Consider the following 17,351-nt stretch of genomic DNA (forward strand, 5'->3'; position numbering starts at 1 on the left):
TGCATTTAGCTTCTATAACATTTTACCGGCTGTTATTTAAAAATCAGGGTCACATATGGAGCAGTGGATGTCATTTGAACTGACACTATTTTGTATTTGTGTAGAAAGCATCAGCAATGAATGCTATAGCAACATGTACCATAAACAAGCATAATGTCTGAAAAAATGAATAACCTGGTATAAACAGTATCAACCAATTTTTCATATATTAAAATAATGAGAATAACAATATATCACTGGCTAGACCTGTTCTGACACTCTGTTCAATATTACTGTATAAAGAATCGATGACTCTTGGCTTGCGAAGATTGGGCTATGTATTCTGTTGCAGTTGAGAGGCTAACAAAAGAAAACTTCAATCCATATAAAAGTGAATGTTTTGTTGATGAAATCTGCTGATCTGATGACAAGAAGTAAATTGAAATTATAAGGATTAAATGTTCGTGGTTGCATATCTATCAATCAGTCTTTCAGACTTTATTTACTTTGTGAGTGATTAGGTAAAATTTGCACATTGATAAATACCCAGCCATGATCATTTAATCCTATACACAAAAAATAAACTCCAAAGCTATGGACAATGGAGATGTACATTTAGACCAGGTCTCAGTTGACCTGAAAACATCTACCTTAAGCCGATTCATGCCAATTGTCTTATCATGACACGAGACAAAACAGCTCTTTGGAGACACCTGATTGATATGAACTTTGTGAAAGCAGGACTAATCTGTTGATATGTGCAAAAATATGTATGTAAATTGGAACAATATATGCTTTGGGAAATAAAGTAGGCCATGGACAGTGAGTAAAGCTGCATTTATTACTATACATAAGGTAGAGTCAATACTAGTTTTCATACTCATGAAATTTTGCTTTGCTGAACAGAAAGTCATATCAACATGAAGCTGTCGCCAAAACACTTCTTATGATATCTAGTTGGTTTTCAATTAAAATGGTACAGATCTTACCTCCAGTATAGCCACCATGGTAGCCGTCTTGAAAATCTTGTTTTTGCTACTGAATTTAGAGAGAATGCCATACTTACACATTTATTTATTTTTTTGTTGTTGTTGGGTTTTTGTAACTGAAAGATGACTTGTGATGTTTGCTTGGTTCAAAAGAAAATAGCACTTATCTGGCATACAATATGGCCACCATTGCAGCCATCTTGAAAATCGACTGATGTTCAAATCAGTATCAGGTTACACCCAGGAGACTTAACATGACATCTAGGTTACACCCAGGAGACTTACCATGACATCTAGGTTACACCCAGGAGACTTACCATGACATCTAGGTTACACCCAGGAGACTTACCATCACATCTAGTTGGTTCTAAGTGCAAACAGTGCAGTGCTGTATTCCAATATAGCCACCATGGCATCCATCTTGAAAATCTTATCACTACTCCAGAAGATGTGGCTGTCATGAAAATCTTGTTACTCTTAAACGGATGCTTGCATTGACATAAGGTAAGCTTCTTATGAAGTTTAGAGTTGGTCCTTAATGAAATGGTATCCCTCAGACATCCAGTATGGCCGCTTCAGTTGACATATTGGATATTTTGCTATTCCACTTGAATGACTGTTTGTATCAACATGGGGTGTTCAATTAGACCTCCAAAAATGGCTTTTAATGTGTTTTTTTTTAAATCATTGCTTCTTCAGAACATATGGCCATAGCTACACAGGAATTTTACCAAAAGACTTCTTACCATGTTTGATTGGTGCTAATGAACATGATACAAATCTGACATATAATTTGGCCATCATGGTGGCTATCCAGACATTTTTTTATGTAGCTTCTACTCCTGAAATTGTATTGACCTTGATTTTTCGCTTAAACATTAGAACAATACGTAGCTTATTCTAAGCAAAGATGCTTCTCATCTGATTTCTAATATAGTCATCTCAAACATGCTTCTCTTCTGACCTCTGATATGTGAAGAAATTCCAAAACCAGACCTATTTAACTCCAAAAGTCAAATCTAAGTCATTTGAATCTTTCTAAACTGAATTTAACAACACACAGAAGATAATTTTGACAGGATGTTTTATTTATTTGCATGAAATAAAGAAGTTGATAGTATTCTGAAAATGATTTATTGGTTGGCAGTCACACATTGGGCTTTAAGCAGTACTGGCCCATGAGTATGGTAAAATAATGGATATTTACAATTTATTCTAGTTTGTAAATACATCTGAAGACTACCTTGATTGATACCACTGCAGTATCTTTTTTGTGTGAAGAAATATTGTTTTTAGACTTAACCAAACCTAGCTCATGGTTATGTCTTTACATTGCCTGAGACAGGTTCACAGATCTTCTATCCATGATAACAGATTCAAGGTCAAAGACATTAATAAAGAAGTGTGTGCTGCTTTACAGGTATCTTGTGAAACATGTTTACTAAAGCATAAGAAAAGAGTATCGTCAATAAATTTGTTATGTTGATGTTACCAACATATCTTGCAGATAGTTTCATTATTCATCAGTTAAAAAGACAAAATGGTCTTATGACGAATTCATGATAATTCCTTTTTGGTCCATTAGAGCACCAGTCCCATTTAGGGACTCTTTGTCTTAGTTTTGCATTGCTTTATATAAGAAAGTGAACCATCTGCCCATCATAATGGGCCATTAATTTTCTGAGCTGGAGAGATAGCTGCATTCCATTAGAGTTGTCACATTGTAATTTGATGGACGTCTGATAAATTAGATTTTGGCTTTACAGATATTTTCGTGGGCCTTTGAGATGTCACAACATGTGCCAGAGTTATCCAAGCTGTGATTATTGTTTGATTTTTTATTTTAACCAGTTGAGAGCCCTGCAAGACCTTTTACAGCTGTAAAGTCGTTCATATTTTCTCCTCCACTGCCCTCTCCCATAACACGCTCCAGGCTGAGTTCATTGAGCAGAGCTGGGAGTCCATTGACAGCAGTAAATGCTACTTCTACATCTGTGCAAGTAACGCCAAACATACTGATGACCAGAGCTCAAAGGTAACCTTTCTCCTCATAACTTGCTGAATGGTTTTGTTCAATATTAGGTAACTAGAATGGTAAAGGAATTTAAGCTTTAATTAATAATTTAGATCAGTGCATGACCAGTTTGATGGCACTGGTCAACAGTGAAATCATTACTGACTTGAAAAGGCCCTAATCTGTAGTATTTTGGTGTGCCGAACACGAATATAACCGTGAAAAATTTGTATTGGCTCTCGTTTTGAAGATATTCATATACCTCATTTTCTATGTTTCACTGTGTAAATTTCTCCAGTAGGACTGCAGCAACATCCGGAATAATGATGTAACATTGCATAATACCATCATGCTCACATCATCCACAGTTGATTGCATCATTTTCTGATGCAATGCAATACTAATGCCATGCGGCTGCTGAAGTAAGTTGACGTCAGCAGTGTACTATACATGTGTAGGCCTATTATACTAATGCCAGGCGGCTGCTGAAGCTGACGTAAGCAGTGTACTATATAAAGCCCAATCAGATAGGTTCAGCATTTAAAATATTTTAGACGTTGTGCGAGACAGTTCAAGCTACTGTTACATAAAACTTATTATTTTATCCATTTACGTACAATAAAGAACAGTAATGCCTCGAAAGTGTGTAAATACCGCGGACAATTTTTGCTATATTTGTGGGGAAGTGACATTTGCCAACCAGAAGAAAAGTATCAATTCTCAAGTGAAGAAGGCATATCATCTTTACTTCGGATGCAAGGTTGGTGACCAAGACAAGCCTTGGGCTCCGCATATATGCTGTGCTACATGTACAACACAGCTTTCACAGTGGTTGAATTGCAAAAGGTCATCAATGCCGTTTGCAGTCCCAATGGTGTGGAGAGAGCCAAGCAACCACCTAAATGACTGTTACTTCTGCTTGGTTCCCCATCTTTCCGGCGGAATAACGAAGCGAAAGAAGTCGAGAATAGTCTACCCAAACATTCCGTCTGCATTGAGACCAGTTCCACATGGTGAGGGACTTCCTATTCCAGAACCTCCAGCAGAATATTCTCTTGATTCATCTGACGAAGACAAAGGTGAGTCGACCTGTTCTTCTCCTGGTCCATCAGCATGCAGTGATCCAGATTTTCACTGTGGTGCATCATCAACCCCACACAGAATAACACAGGAAGAACTAAATGACCTGATTCGTGATTTGGACTTATCAATGAACAAGGCAGAATTGCTAGGATCAAGACTCCAACAATGGAATCTTCTAGAAGAAGATGTCACAATTACTGCATATCGAAAGCGCCACCAGCAATTGGAGCCTTTCTTCAGAAAGGAAAGTAATCTGATATTCTGTTCCGATATTGAGGGCCTCATGAATGCTTTAAAAATCACTCATGACCCACAAGAATGGAGACTATTTGTGGACTCTTCGAAACTGAGTCTCAAGGCTGTGCTTTTGCACAATGGAAACATTCTTCCATCTATTCCAGTAGCGTATGCTGTCCACATGAAAGAGACATACGATAACTTAAGGCAGCTACTGAATTCCATTGAGTATAACAAGTACAGCTGGCACCTCTGTGGTGATTTGAAGGTAGTTGCCCTTTTAATGGGACTGCAGCAAGGATATACAAAATACATGTGTTTCTTATGCCAGTGGGATAGCCGAGCAAGGGAAATGCACTACATGAGGAAGGAATGGACTCACAGGCAGAATGTAGCCATTGGAGAGAAGAATATCCAACACCCAGCTCTGGTTGAGGCTCAGAAAATCTTGCTACCACCCCTTCACATCAAACTAGGTTTGATGAAGAACTTCGTGAAAGCCATTGACCGGACTTTGCCAGCATTCCGATACCTGCATGAAAAATTCCCTCGACTCAGCGAAGCAAAGATTTTTGTGGGTCCTCAGATTCGAGAGCTTTTCAAAGATGACCGGTTCAACAACTTGCTGGAAGGTGACGCGAAACAAGCATGGAATGCTTTTCGCCTAGTTTCTACAAACTTCCTCGGAAATGTTAGGGCAGAAAACTATAAGGAACTAGTAGAAGACATGTTGATGAAGTATAAGAAACTTGGCTGCAATATGTCTCTAAAGATTCACTTCCTTCATTCCCATTTGGATTTCTTTCCTAGCAACTGTGGTATTGTTAGTGATGAACACGGCGAACGTTTTCATCAAGATATCGCAACAATGGAACAAAGATACCAGGGAAAATGGTCCACTACAATACTGGCTGACTACTGCTGGACACTCCTCAGAGATGCTCCCGAACAGCTGTACAAGAGACAGGCGAAGAAATCTAAGATGTAGTCAATGACTTGATTTTTTATAGGTAGGCTATTACAGTTGACCTTTTACTATTGGAATGCATTTCGTTATGTAAACATTAATTTCTTGCAGATTACAAAAAAACTAGAGCCAATTTTGCAATTTGACTGTCATATTCGTGTTCAGCACATAAAAATTGATAAGAATTGACTAATTTTATTTCAGTAACATGACTTTTGTAAAAATTTGTTGTCCAGTGTGGCAGGAATACCGAAAGCACTATTAAATGTAGTCAAGGTAACCATGTCACCTTGGATAATGGGTTACTAGGTAAAAACACTGTTTACATAATTCAAACAAAGGAACTGGAAAGAAATTGTTCCTCTTCTCAGTAATTTATCACTAGAATCTTGAATCTTATTATCATCTTGAGTTTCTTAAAATCTTTTGCACTGACTTAACACTTGTCATTGCTTGGAACATATTTCATTCAGGTAAAATGTGAATGGCAAAGCGTAAAATCACTTTTTTGTCAAGGACCTTTATGTCAAAGTGTCAACAACGACTTTTGTCTCAAGATTTCAACAAGGACCTTTGTGTCAAGGTCTCGACAAGGTATTTTTTGTTTACTTGGTTATAAAGTCATATCAGACTATGGTATGATCCTACATCATCAGGGTTATCTATTTTCAGCTTTTCCTTCACAAAAACCACTTAATTTTAGATTCTTTTTCTTCAAGTAAACCAATCTATGCATGAATTTTATGTCGGTCTTAAAATTCCAGGGCTTCTTTATGTGTGTGTGTGTGTGTGTATGTGTGTCTATATATATATATATATATATATATATATATATATATATATATATATATATATATATATATATATACACACACATACATACATACATTTGTTCCAGCTTTTTTAATAGTCTTATGTCACAAGATGTCCCATGAATTTTACTGAGTGATATCTAAACATAAGCTTGTATTTCTCAGTGCTAGACATCACTATAAACTGCCACTCTGCAGACATCATAAAGATATGACTGAAATTTTGTAAAAGCTATGTTAAAAATCCAAATCACACACACACACACACACGCACACACACTATTTCTCTCCAACTTCATAATGATTACGATGCACACATTTTAATTAGGTGTTCCTGTGTTTGATTGCAGTTAGAGCATCAGTAATTATATATAGGGTAGTATTTTCAAATTAATGCATTGATCTTTGGAAAGAATTTTTATCAGATTAAAATGAATTATAATTTAAAAATAAAAAAATTTGCGTGATGCAAAGGTTAGGAGATACTTTTACATAGGGCTGTGTTCTTCATAACCTTCGTGAAATGGTAAGATTAAATTTGGACGTTTTTACAGTCCTGATACATACTAATGTCATGTAATGAGTAGACATCTACCATAACTTAAAAATAAATCTCTTTTCTAGTTTAAATCTTGGGACACCCGCATCGGAGGAGGAAGTATCCCTAATCAGCCCATTGGATCCTGGTCAGGTCAGGTTACAGTCAAGCAGGAGAAGGATCACTAAGCAGACAACGGCTGTGGCAAAGGTCAAAAAGGACACTACAGGGTCTAACATCACTCGCATAACGCTTCGACCGAGGAAGAGCATTAAATCAAGGAAGATCACAAAAATTACTCGTCATTAAAACTGAGTTGTATCTCAATGGATGTTATGAAATTCTACTCACTTGGTGCAGTATGAACCATACGTATATCGAACAAAATGCAAAGAAAGCAACAAATATGTATTTTAAATTAAGGTGTCTTGAAGATTAAGAATGAATGCACATTATCACAGTGATATGATCATTAATATAGAACATTGGTATGCCTTACAGTATCAGTTGTTACTTGTAGAATTATAGTAATCAGAGAGCTTCAAACAGTTTAAAATGCAAATGAAAGCAATAACCAATGATAAACGATATTGGAGCAACTGTAATGGCTTAACATCATAAATCCCATGCTTTTTATTAAATGTTCCAAACCCACATTCACTCACTGCACCAATTTACTCCACCCTACTTAAGACATTAATCCATGGTAATAACGTTAGTTTCTGTTATAATCACACGTGTCAAGTTTGGAAGCTATTTGAAAATGTCATTATAGTTTAAATTTTTATGTGTTTTGGTTCTGCACAGGGACCTTGTTTCTGGGAACCAAAGATGTCACTCTTTGTGCAAATGGTTACCCCATGGCAGCATGACTACAAAGTTTGTGAATTTTTGTTGATCTGTTTAGAAGTAGATCATCTTCGCTAGCCATGGTTCCAATATGTTAGAAGTATTTACACCTTGGAGGTTCAGGCAGATATTTTTGCGATTCGTCCTAGCGACGTCTATTGGATTTCATGAATTGCCTCCCTTAGTATGTAATGCCAACTAACCAATAGTGTGTAAAAGCAGTGCAGTGTATATTAACCAAAAATGGTGGAGACAGTTGACTTCAAAAGGATAATTTTTAAGTTTAAAGTATGACTATGTACCAGAAAGAACAGGTGTATTTGCTTTTTTATGAGTCCATTCAAGTTATTTGCACCCCTCTGTCTTGATCATATAGGAACAGTGTTCAAATTTGAACAATTCTGATTGGATGCAGTCGTAAGCTAATCAAATTCACAGACCCAAGCCACAGAAATATCTGCTCAATCCACCAACGTGTAAATAGGGTTAACGTATCGGAACCTTGGCTAGTGAAGATGGAAGTAGATGTGGTAAGGGACAGATGGAGGTGGTCACAATATTTCCAGTTAAAGTCGGGATATAATTATGACCTCACTACAGGGCTTTATTGTGTACTATGTATACTTACTTATAAGGCAAGTACAACTGCAAAATGCACTGACCCAGATCTGCATAATGTGCCAACAGATCTGGGTCTATGCAGTTTGTTGGGAATAATCAGTAGAACAAACAACAGAGTACCTAATCTGCCAAAGCATATGCGATGGCTGATCAATGTCTTTGTTGTTTACAGTTGGACTAACCATGTAGACCCAGATCTGCTGATGCATTATACAACAGTATAAGTTGGTCTAAGTTGATCGCTGTTAGATGCATGTTGCATTCAGGCAAATATGCACAATGGCATACCTAGCAAAAGAAATGTGTTGATCATGGGTCTTCAGGAATAATTATCTTTTCATTTTGTGGAAGGACACAAAAAATGTTTTGATTTTGCAAAATATGAATTATTGGAGATGTATCTTATTGGAAAAGTTTTGTATCATGTAAAATGTAGACAGCATTTTGGATCATAGTCTTTAAGGAAGGTAATGAGAGTAATTTGAAACCTTTCTCATTTTTGATGGTATCAGCGGATTGGGGAAGGGTTCCACTGTTTTATATCGAAAGAATCATTGTTGACTCAGAATTCATGGTGTGTATCCACAATAGACACAATATCCTTGACAAAAGGATGAATACTTTGCTTCAGTTTAAATATTTTACAGATTAGATGAATATGTGATGAGATAATACAATACAAATATGACAGACCTTTGAGGTCTGGGTTGCGTTTCATGACCGCTGAGTGTTTAGTTGTACCAGATTTCCCTTCTGGAAAGACTTCATAGCAGAGGTTCATTCACAGCTATTTTTTCATAACACCCTCAACATCATGGAGTCCACGAAACGCTTATGAAAATTAGTGTGCAGATACATCTAGACAAATGTTGTCTCAAGCGTATCCAAATCTGGTCCAAGTGACCTAATTTGAATGCATAAGTGATCCTTGTATTTGCAGTTGTTCATTACAACCTCAGTAGCTTTGACTCTATTTCACCAACATTCATGAAAATGGCATTAAAGCAGCTGATCCATTCAAAAACTTAAGTCAGTTTGAACTAATTCTTGCATTGGAATGACTTTATATTTTCAGCTGAGCTGTTTGTTTTATCCTCAATATCTATGATTATTTTCACACTCACAAATGACAACCCTAACTTGGATACATCTCGATTATTGTTACTTGACCTTACCATAAATAGGTCAGTGTTGGCTAATTTTCAAGCTGGAGCTACTTTTGTAGTTTTTGCACTCCCGTTTTTTATGGTCAGTATCTTAGACCCTATTTCACCAACACTAATGAAAATTGGTATTATGTGATTTCAATCTCGAAGAAAGTAACAATAACAAAATTAGATCATTGTGATCTGATTTTCTTGTTTGAATGATTTTAAATGGTGAATAATGTTTTCTCAACATGTACCTTTACCTATAAAAACTGGCATGTAGATGCATCTTAACAAGACTTCCCCATACCAAAATTAGACCAGTGTGACCATATATTCACTCAGGAGTGGATTTTCTATATTTAGCTGACTGTTCATTACATCTTTAATATCTGTGACACTTTTATTCACACTTCTGTCATTTGCATACACTGCAAATGACAGAAGTGTGAATAAAAGTGTCATAGATATTAAAGATGTAATGAACAGACAGCTAATTATAGAAAACTGGATATCAAGTTGGGTAACCTTTCATATAAAGCTAAATCATTTGACCTGATGTTCTTGCTCGAGTGACTTGTTTTTAGCAAATGTCATACCATTAGTCTCTTGGACCCTATTTCAAATGAAAATTGGCATGTGAGTCCTACTCATGGAAAGTAGCTTGTCCATACAAAAGTAGATTGCTGTGACCCAGTTCTTAGGGTGGAGTATCTATATTTTCCTCTATACCAGTCTGTATCTTGTGGGATAGTCCAGATGCGGATGATGGAATTCATGTTTACAATTAAAGACCCTGTGCTACATCATACGACCCATCTAAAAAATCTGTTTCTTGATGTGCTGGAATATCAGAGTTTGCACTGTTAATTCTTTTAATGAAGCACCTTGTGTAATGTGGTCAACTCAGATTTTACACAATTCTCATTATACACAGGTAAATACTGTAAATGGAGAGATTTTTCACAGGTAAAAGTGGAGAGATTATAAACAGGTAGATAATGTAAGTGGAGAGATTTTAATAAACTTTAATTCCTTAAAAGGAGATAATGAATGTATTGTGTGTATTGAATGATAGGGCCAAACTGGATGCATTTGAACCAGTCTTTAAACGTCAACTATGGGGCCTGCAGGATTTGGCCTATGTGTGAAAGTAACCTAAATTATTCTATAACCACCATCAACTGAGGGAACTGTTGTTATACATATTCTTTTCTGGGTATAGTGCTGAAAGCAGGTGTTCTATATTCCACCAGACAAGACTGTTGGAGAATAGTTCCCTGGACAGAAGGTAGTAGTTTGGTATTAAAAATGACACTGTCATGCCCTATGATGTTGCCACATGGTAACCGTACACATTGGATCAGGTACATTGACTGTAGCTACTTACTGTATCCTGTAGTCAAGGAGTTTTCCTGTTCTAAAATAAATCTCTGTAGTTGACCAGTCAGATCTTGACAATTTATCATGTGATATATCTAATAGAGGTAAATATTAAGAGTAATCTAGAAACAGTGTTTTTTGTTGTCTTACATGTGCTGGTGAATTTTACATAAAGATAACTTATAGCAGGTTGATTGTATTCAGTGATTTTTTGTTAAATATGTAACATGTAATATAATATGACTGAAAAAAGCACAGTTTTTTATTTTATTATGTTGGCAGTCATGTCTTAAATATGTAAAAGGCTGGACTACTGAAAGTCCTGCATCACTAAAATTGTAATGTGTCATATAAATCTTGAAGGCAAATAAAAGTTACAGCTGTGTTCAAGTCTTTCCTTTTCTTGACAGATGGAGTTTTGAGTTTGGGAGAGCACTTACAGTGTGAGGTGCAAATGACTTTGTTATCATGCCTACGTGTGGCAAGACTTTAGTCTTGTTTAGCCAGACTTGATGTAGCTACGTGAATCTTTGCCATAGGAAGGTCTGGTTAAAAAACGAGTTTTTCTTATAATTTTTCTTATAATGCCAGAATGAAGCTCTTCTAAAAATTGAAGTAATTATGCATATATTTGGAAGATTGATGTCATGAGCAAGTAACAGTAGTATAGTGGGGCTGTTTAGGGTCTTTGGAAATCTCAGTCAAAAAGGTCGTGAGTCTGTTTAGGGTCTATAGAAAATTTAACATGGGGCAAAACCTTGGGGTTGTATAGGGTCATTGGAGTCCCAGTCAAAAAGGTGTCCCGGCACTATGGGATCTGTGGGAATTTAACATGGGTGGGCATGCATATGGACAATGGGAATGACACCTGGGGAATTGAACATGGGTTACGTCATGGTGTTTATAGGTTCAAAACTATTTTTATAGGGTAAAATGCATTTATAGGGATGAAGGCTGATAGGGACAAACATAGACATACCATACAGAAACAAACAAATACACATTGAAACAAAGCAGATGGAAACACACAGAAAAGAGGATAGAAATGTTCTAAACAAAGACTCGCAGATAGAATAGAGACTCAAAAAAGAAAAGTTTATTGTATGGGTACAAAACATTTATTCAAGTATGTACATGGACTCTCTGACCTGTGCTTTGGTCTAAGCACTATCCATTTAATACATTTACATTTCGACATGAAACAAACCTATTTACTAATTCCTGGTTCTAGGAAACTACTTTTTAAAATTAAAGTTCACGCCTTTTAAAAATCACTTCATATACAACTTATTTACATTAACTGTTCACTTATAAGAAAAAGCTAAAATAAAACAAGTAACAACCAATCAAATAGGACAAAGTTATGTTTATCTCTATATCCGTCACACACGTTTAAAATCTGGTCAGCTACCACTTTGTGTCCCAGCATAGATTTTTGCTATCACGTACTCCCTTTCATTCGTAAATCAGCTGTTATGTCCATCTTGCTAGGTACACTTAACGGTAAGCATATCAAGTGCAGTCAGTGTCCTCTTCCCATAGAGGTACAAAATATGCCATATGAATAGTCACTTTTCCATTGGTGATGTCAGATTTTCCTCTCATCGTCTGCACGTCTTCAATAGCCCTCAAACGTTTGGAAAAAGTTAATTTTGCAGGTGAGCTAAACCCAAGACATCGGCGAGTTCAGTCTGTCGTGATACATTGATAGGCTCAAACCTCGATTTTTGACTTGGTGCTGACGTTTGAGTTCCTCTAACAGTGAGTCAAGTAGGTCTATAATAAAACCTGCTGCTACTTCCTTGGGTGGGACGTCAGATGCGAAGTCTTTAAATTTTACCATGTAGGTGTAAGTTGTCATCCTAAATTTTCTCGAAGTCGCTGTCTGAGACATTTGGATGCTAAAATACTCCTTTAGGTCTACTGAATCCTTTCCCTTCTTGGACCCACTTTGCTGTGACGGTATGATGGTGAAATACGTCAGTGATGTTTGTTCCTTTTCTTTTTTAATCTGCGGAGAGTGATTCATCTTTCTTGTTGCTTGTCCTCGCAGGGAAGTGTCGCTCTTGGAAGTCGTCCCATTTTTATACTCGTCAATGTCAGCATGTCCATAAAGTAAAGTCTTTTGGTCTGGAAGTTGCACTGGTTGCACTTAGCTTGTCATGGCATTAGCACATAAACAAATAAGATGTGGGACAACATTCGTGAAGTGATCTTGAGGCATAGCATAACACCAGAGTTTCTCGTTGGACTTTAGTCTTACACTCGATATTTGCTGTTTGAAAGGATTCAAATTTCTCGATTGACGTTGGTAGTTACAATGAACCATAGGTCATGGACGTTGTCCCTTTTTGTTGCCGACCAATATCGATGTGACCGTACGGTAAATTGAAGTGGTTGGGAAGCTGAACTATCTTCTGGTACACAATTTGATAGACTTTTTCCAAGGCTCAACAGATGATTTGGTGTGTGCGTAAACATACAATCATGTTCTGTTCGTCAGTGGTCACTTTGAAGTTTTCATCCTGTCCTGACTGCAAGGCTTCTTTCAATACACCAAATTTCACCAGTCGAATGTTGCTATAATTGAGAGTCAATCCTTTAACTTTACACTCTGTGTGCACTTTTCCTTGTGGGTCCCAGTATTCGTAGCCGTATTTTTTAGGACCACTAGCAAAACTTTGAATCTTGTCGTCGGAGTGCATGTCCGTCAAGGCTCCTAAACAGTCTTCTTCGATGTCCGGATGACGTTGACCCAGGCAATCGATGTAGATGCAACTGTCCATGTCAAAGTACAGGATGCGATCTCCTAACAGTTTTACAGGTTCGTATAATTTCATGCAAGCATGGGCTATCATGTAAGCAGCAATGATGACATTTCCAAATTCAACGGCTTCTACAAAGTCCAGTTCTTCTTCGTAATTCACTAAGATCAAGTCCTCACGTAGGACGTCCACGTGTTTCATGTATTGTTTTTGTCGTGAATCATCTGGAAGTAGCGGGAAGGTTCTGTCAAATGCTCAGTCTTGTGTAAATACGTTCGTTGTGTCATTTTACCCTACAAGCAATTTAACATCACTTTGGCAAACGATTGCCTTCCTTCATTTTTCTCCACATGGTCTAAAGTGATGACTTCCAGCTCCCACTATTTCTCTTTGAATTTGTATGGTCTTCGGAAGTGTGGTACTAGGAAGGATAGCCGCTGACTTCTTGTTTCACTTTCAAAAAAGGCATCAACGTAGTAAGTGAAAATGCCTTTCTGACTTGGGTCACCCTTGTGGTACTGTTATGTCTTGGGGAAGTGGGAAATTTCGTACACTTCTAGCAGTTGGTAACCCAGACCCAAAGCTTTAAACAATTCCACGCTGACCGACATTCCCGTCAAGGCGCGTTCTTCCTGTGTGTTTGCTGACAAGGTTGGTCTTGGTTGCACGTTTCAACGGATTACTAGAAACACCGAAATTGACAGAAAAACCGAAATATACACAGAAATACACATGTATTTACATGTTTTCTCTGTATATATCGGTTTCCACACACAACTTATTTGTTTTTGTTTTAATAATAATATAAAGCAAAATAAAATATGATTTATGCGATTTTGATATGAATTATTTACACTGCTGTCGGGCATTTCTGCGCACCTAAGGTTTTCGTTTCCAATATTGAAGCGAAACACATACCGAATTCGAGCGATTGACAAAAATAAAATACAGCAATGCTTACCATTTGAAAAGATGCAATTGTCACCAGAATATTCTGTTCAAAATAATATTAATTTTGGACACTGGATACCACCCCCCTGTTTTTTCTGACTCGCGATATGTCAGCCTATTCTGCGCATAGCTTTGAAAAGATGTAATGTTTATCCATCATGCTATAGAAATGAAATATATTACTTTGGACTGTTTCTGTCAGCAGTTCAGTCGAGTAATTATGTCGGGTTTATATCTAGTTTTACAAAATTCAACGTAAAAATGCCAATAAAGGACAAGAGATATTAAGCAAACTAAACCGATCTTGTAAAAAAGTTAGTCAAGTTCAACATTTTATGAAAAATAAGCTATTACGTGGAAGAGAAACAACAATGAATAGGATATACTGTGATTACAACGTCTTGCTTATGGAGAAAAATTACTACAGAATTTAGAAACAGACTATAAGCCGAGCAGCAGGGAGGGCGAATCCTACAAAATTTAGAAGGTTCCAAATGTCAAAATAAACCCTCCAAAAAAGGGTTTCAACCGGAAATAACGTCGACTACGTTTCAAGAGGAGTTCTCGGAGGGAGAAACCTCCTTGGGAGGTCCTCCTGAGTTAGTCTAAATACGGTTTCTGGTTGAAAAATTCATTAATGGCGCTTCGATTAAAAAAAATGAAACAATTCGTTGTCGTCGCCCTCCCTGCTGCTCAATTAATTTTTTTTATCAAGACCAACTCGATACCGTGTTCGAGGATCATGTAAATTTATTGTTATAAATCCGTGTGGGGTTATTTTAGCACGACTAAAGAAATTTTTTAATTTATTTATGTCCATATCGCCGCTGCACCAGGTCTGACGAATATTTCGTAACGTGTGAGTATCAACTCCGTTAAAGACAGTAAGAATATTACAGTTATCCCTGATCACTTTAGGAATTTGTGTATATCGCTGGGTTACATAAATTATATGTGTTTTTGTGTCTACCTCTGGAAAATATCCTGGCAGGATTTGATTGTTTATCCAGCATAATATCATCGTAAACAACTAAATTGTTAATTGACCCATCAATATCATCAATACTTGGTGCTTCATTAATGTCAGTTATAAATTCAGCAACATCATCTCCGCTTAACGATTTTGCGCTTTCATTATAATCTTTTATTACATCATAACAACGCTGATCGTCTGTAGATGGAGCTACCAGATATAACTTGTCCCATTTCATCCACTTCATTATTAAATTAAGTAACAACTGCGTCTTACCACTTCCAGATCGACCAATGATAATCATACGAACAGAATTTGGTAGCGCTGCGTGATGCTTAACTGGTTCTTGTTTCCTTGTTGCAGAAAAGTCAGTGATTTCCATATAGAAAATATATAAAACGAATGGATTTATATTGTGTGAAATGCAGGGCGCGCACGCCAACAAGTGATCTAACAACCATTACAACAAAAAATAATAGATCTGCAGTTACGGGCAAGTGTGAACGATGCGGTACAAAGAAATTTAAATTTATTTCCACTGGCAAGTCAGGTGAAAAACCAAAACCAAAGTCAAAGCCAAAGCCAAAGTCAAGTATAAAAAAAGCAACACGGAGGTGATATTGCAGCAAAATTAACAAAACTACCCGGTACTCCGTGGGCTAAATACCCAGGAGAAAAACACCTCCCAGGATATAATTACTGCGGTCCTGGAACCAGACTTGATGAACAAGATCAACCAAAACCAGGTGAGTATCCGATAAACGCTATTGATAAAGCGTGCCATGCTCATGATGTAGCTTATAAAAGTAAATATCTACAAGATAGGCATCTCGCAGATGTGAAATTAATTCACGCGCTAAATTCCATTACTGATAAATCTCTCAATGAAAAATTAGCTAGTTGGTTAATAAAATCCGCAATGAAAGGTAAATTAGCGTTAGGTGCTGGTAATTAATTATAAATGGATTCGATTTATTATTCCCCAAAGGATACTGGAGGGGTAGCGCAGCAATTAGTAAACTCGCTGAAGCAGCAAAAGTTACGCGCGTTACTGCTAAAAATTGGTTATCCAAACAGGCAATATGGCAAATTTACCAACCACCGCCTAAACAAATTCACTTTGCACATTTTGATGTTAGTGTTCCTAATGAAGTTCATCAGGCTGACATATTATTTCTGCCACATGATACTATTAAAATCCGAAGACGTCAAATAACATATAAATACGCGTTAACTGTAGTTGATGTTGCAAGTAGATACAAAGATGCGGAACCGTTAACGACTAAAACAGCATCTGAAGTAGCCAATGCTTTTGAACGAATTTATCAACGAGGACCTCTACAATGGCCACATCTCTTACAAGTTGATTCTGGCAAAGAATTTCAGGGTGCAGTATCATCACTGATGAAACAACATAATGTGACATCAGACGAGGACATACTGCAATTCACCGTGATCAGGCAATTGTTGAGCGATTTAATCGAACTCTTGCTGAGCGGTTATTTGGATATCAATACGCGAAGGAATTCATTCAGGACAAGAGATCACGCGAATGGGTCACAAGATTACCAAATGTGATAGCTGCATTAAATAACCAGATTACTCGAACAACCAACATGAAACCTATTAACGCAATTACCAAAAAACATATACCACAACGACGTGATTTTTCAGCACAACCAATACTGGGTGATGTCACTGTGAGATATTTATATGAACCAGGTGAACTTGAAAGTGGTAAAAAAAAGAGCGACTGATCCTATCTGGAGTATTACCACACACAAGATAACTAACATAACTAGATCTACTGGTAGACCGGCAATCTACAGGCTGGATTCAAGTGCTCCTCAACGTGGATTCATACGTGAACAACTACAAGTAATTCCCGAGGACACACAATTACCGCCTACATCACTTGACTAGCACCCCGACGTCGATTACACTCGAGACAGGTCAGCATCACATTTTCGCGTGTATGACCACGACTGTTATCTTTTCTATCTACGGTGAATTGTCTTGGATTATTACTCGAATACTGCCAC

The 17,351-nt window shown here is 37.1% G+C and overlaps 1 protein-coding gene across 1 annotated transcript in view; it reads left to right on the forward strand.

Annotated features, from left to right (window-relative positions):
- Positions 1-11,005, forward strand: part of LOC149781207 (uncharacterized) — a 170,457-nt gene extending 159,452 nt beyond the window's left edge. The window contains exons 35-36 of the mRNA XM_089935274.1: positions 2,820-3,003; positions 6,706-11,005. Coding sequence (XP_089791400.1) covers positions 2,820-3,003; positions 6,706-6,928 — 407 coding nt within the window. The 3' untranslated portion in view covers positions 6,929-11,005. The remainder of the gene's footprint in view (positions 1-2,819; positions 3,004-6,705) is intronic.
- Positions 11,006-17,351: the final 6,346 nt, after the last annotated feature.

This window comes from Sinohyriopsis cumingii, chromosome 15 (assembly GCF_028554795.1).
Source record: "Sinohyriopsis cumingii isolate HCF-2022 chromosome 15, ASM2855479v2, whole genome shotgun sequence".
Classification (NCBI taxonomy): Eukaryota; Metazoa; Mollusca; class Bivalvia; order Unionida; family Unionidae; genus Sinohyriopsis; species Sinohyriopsis cumingii.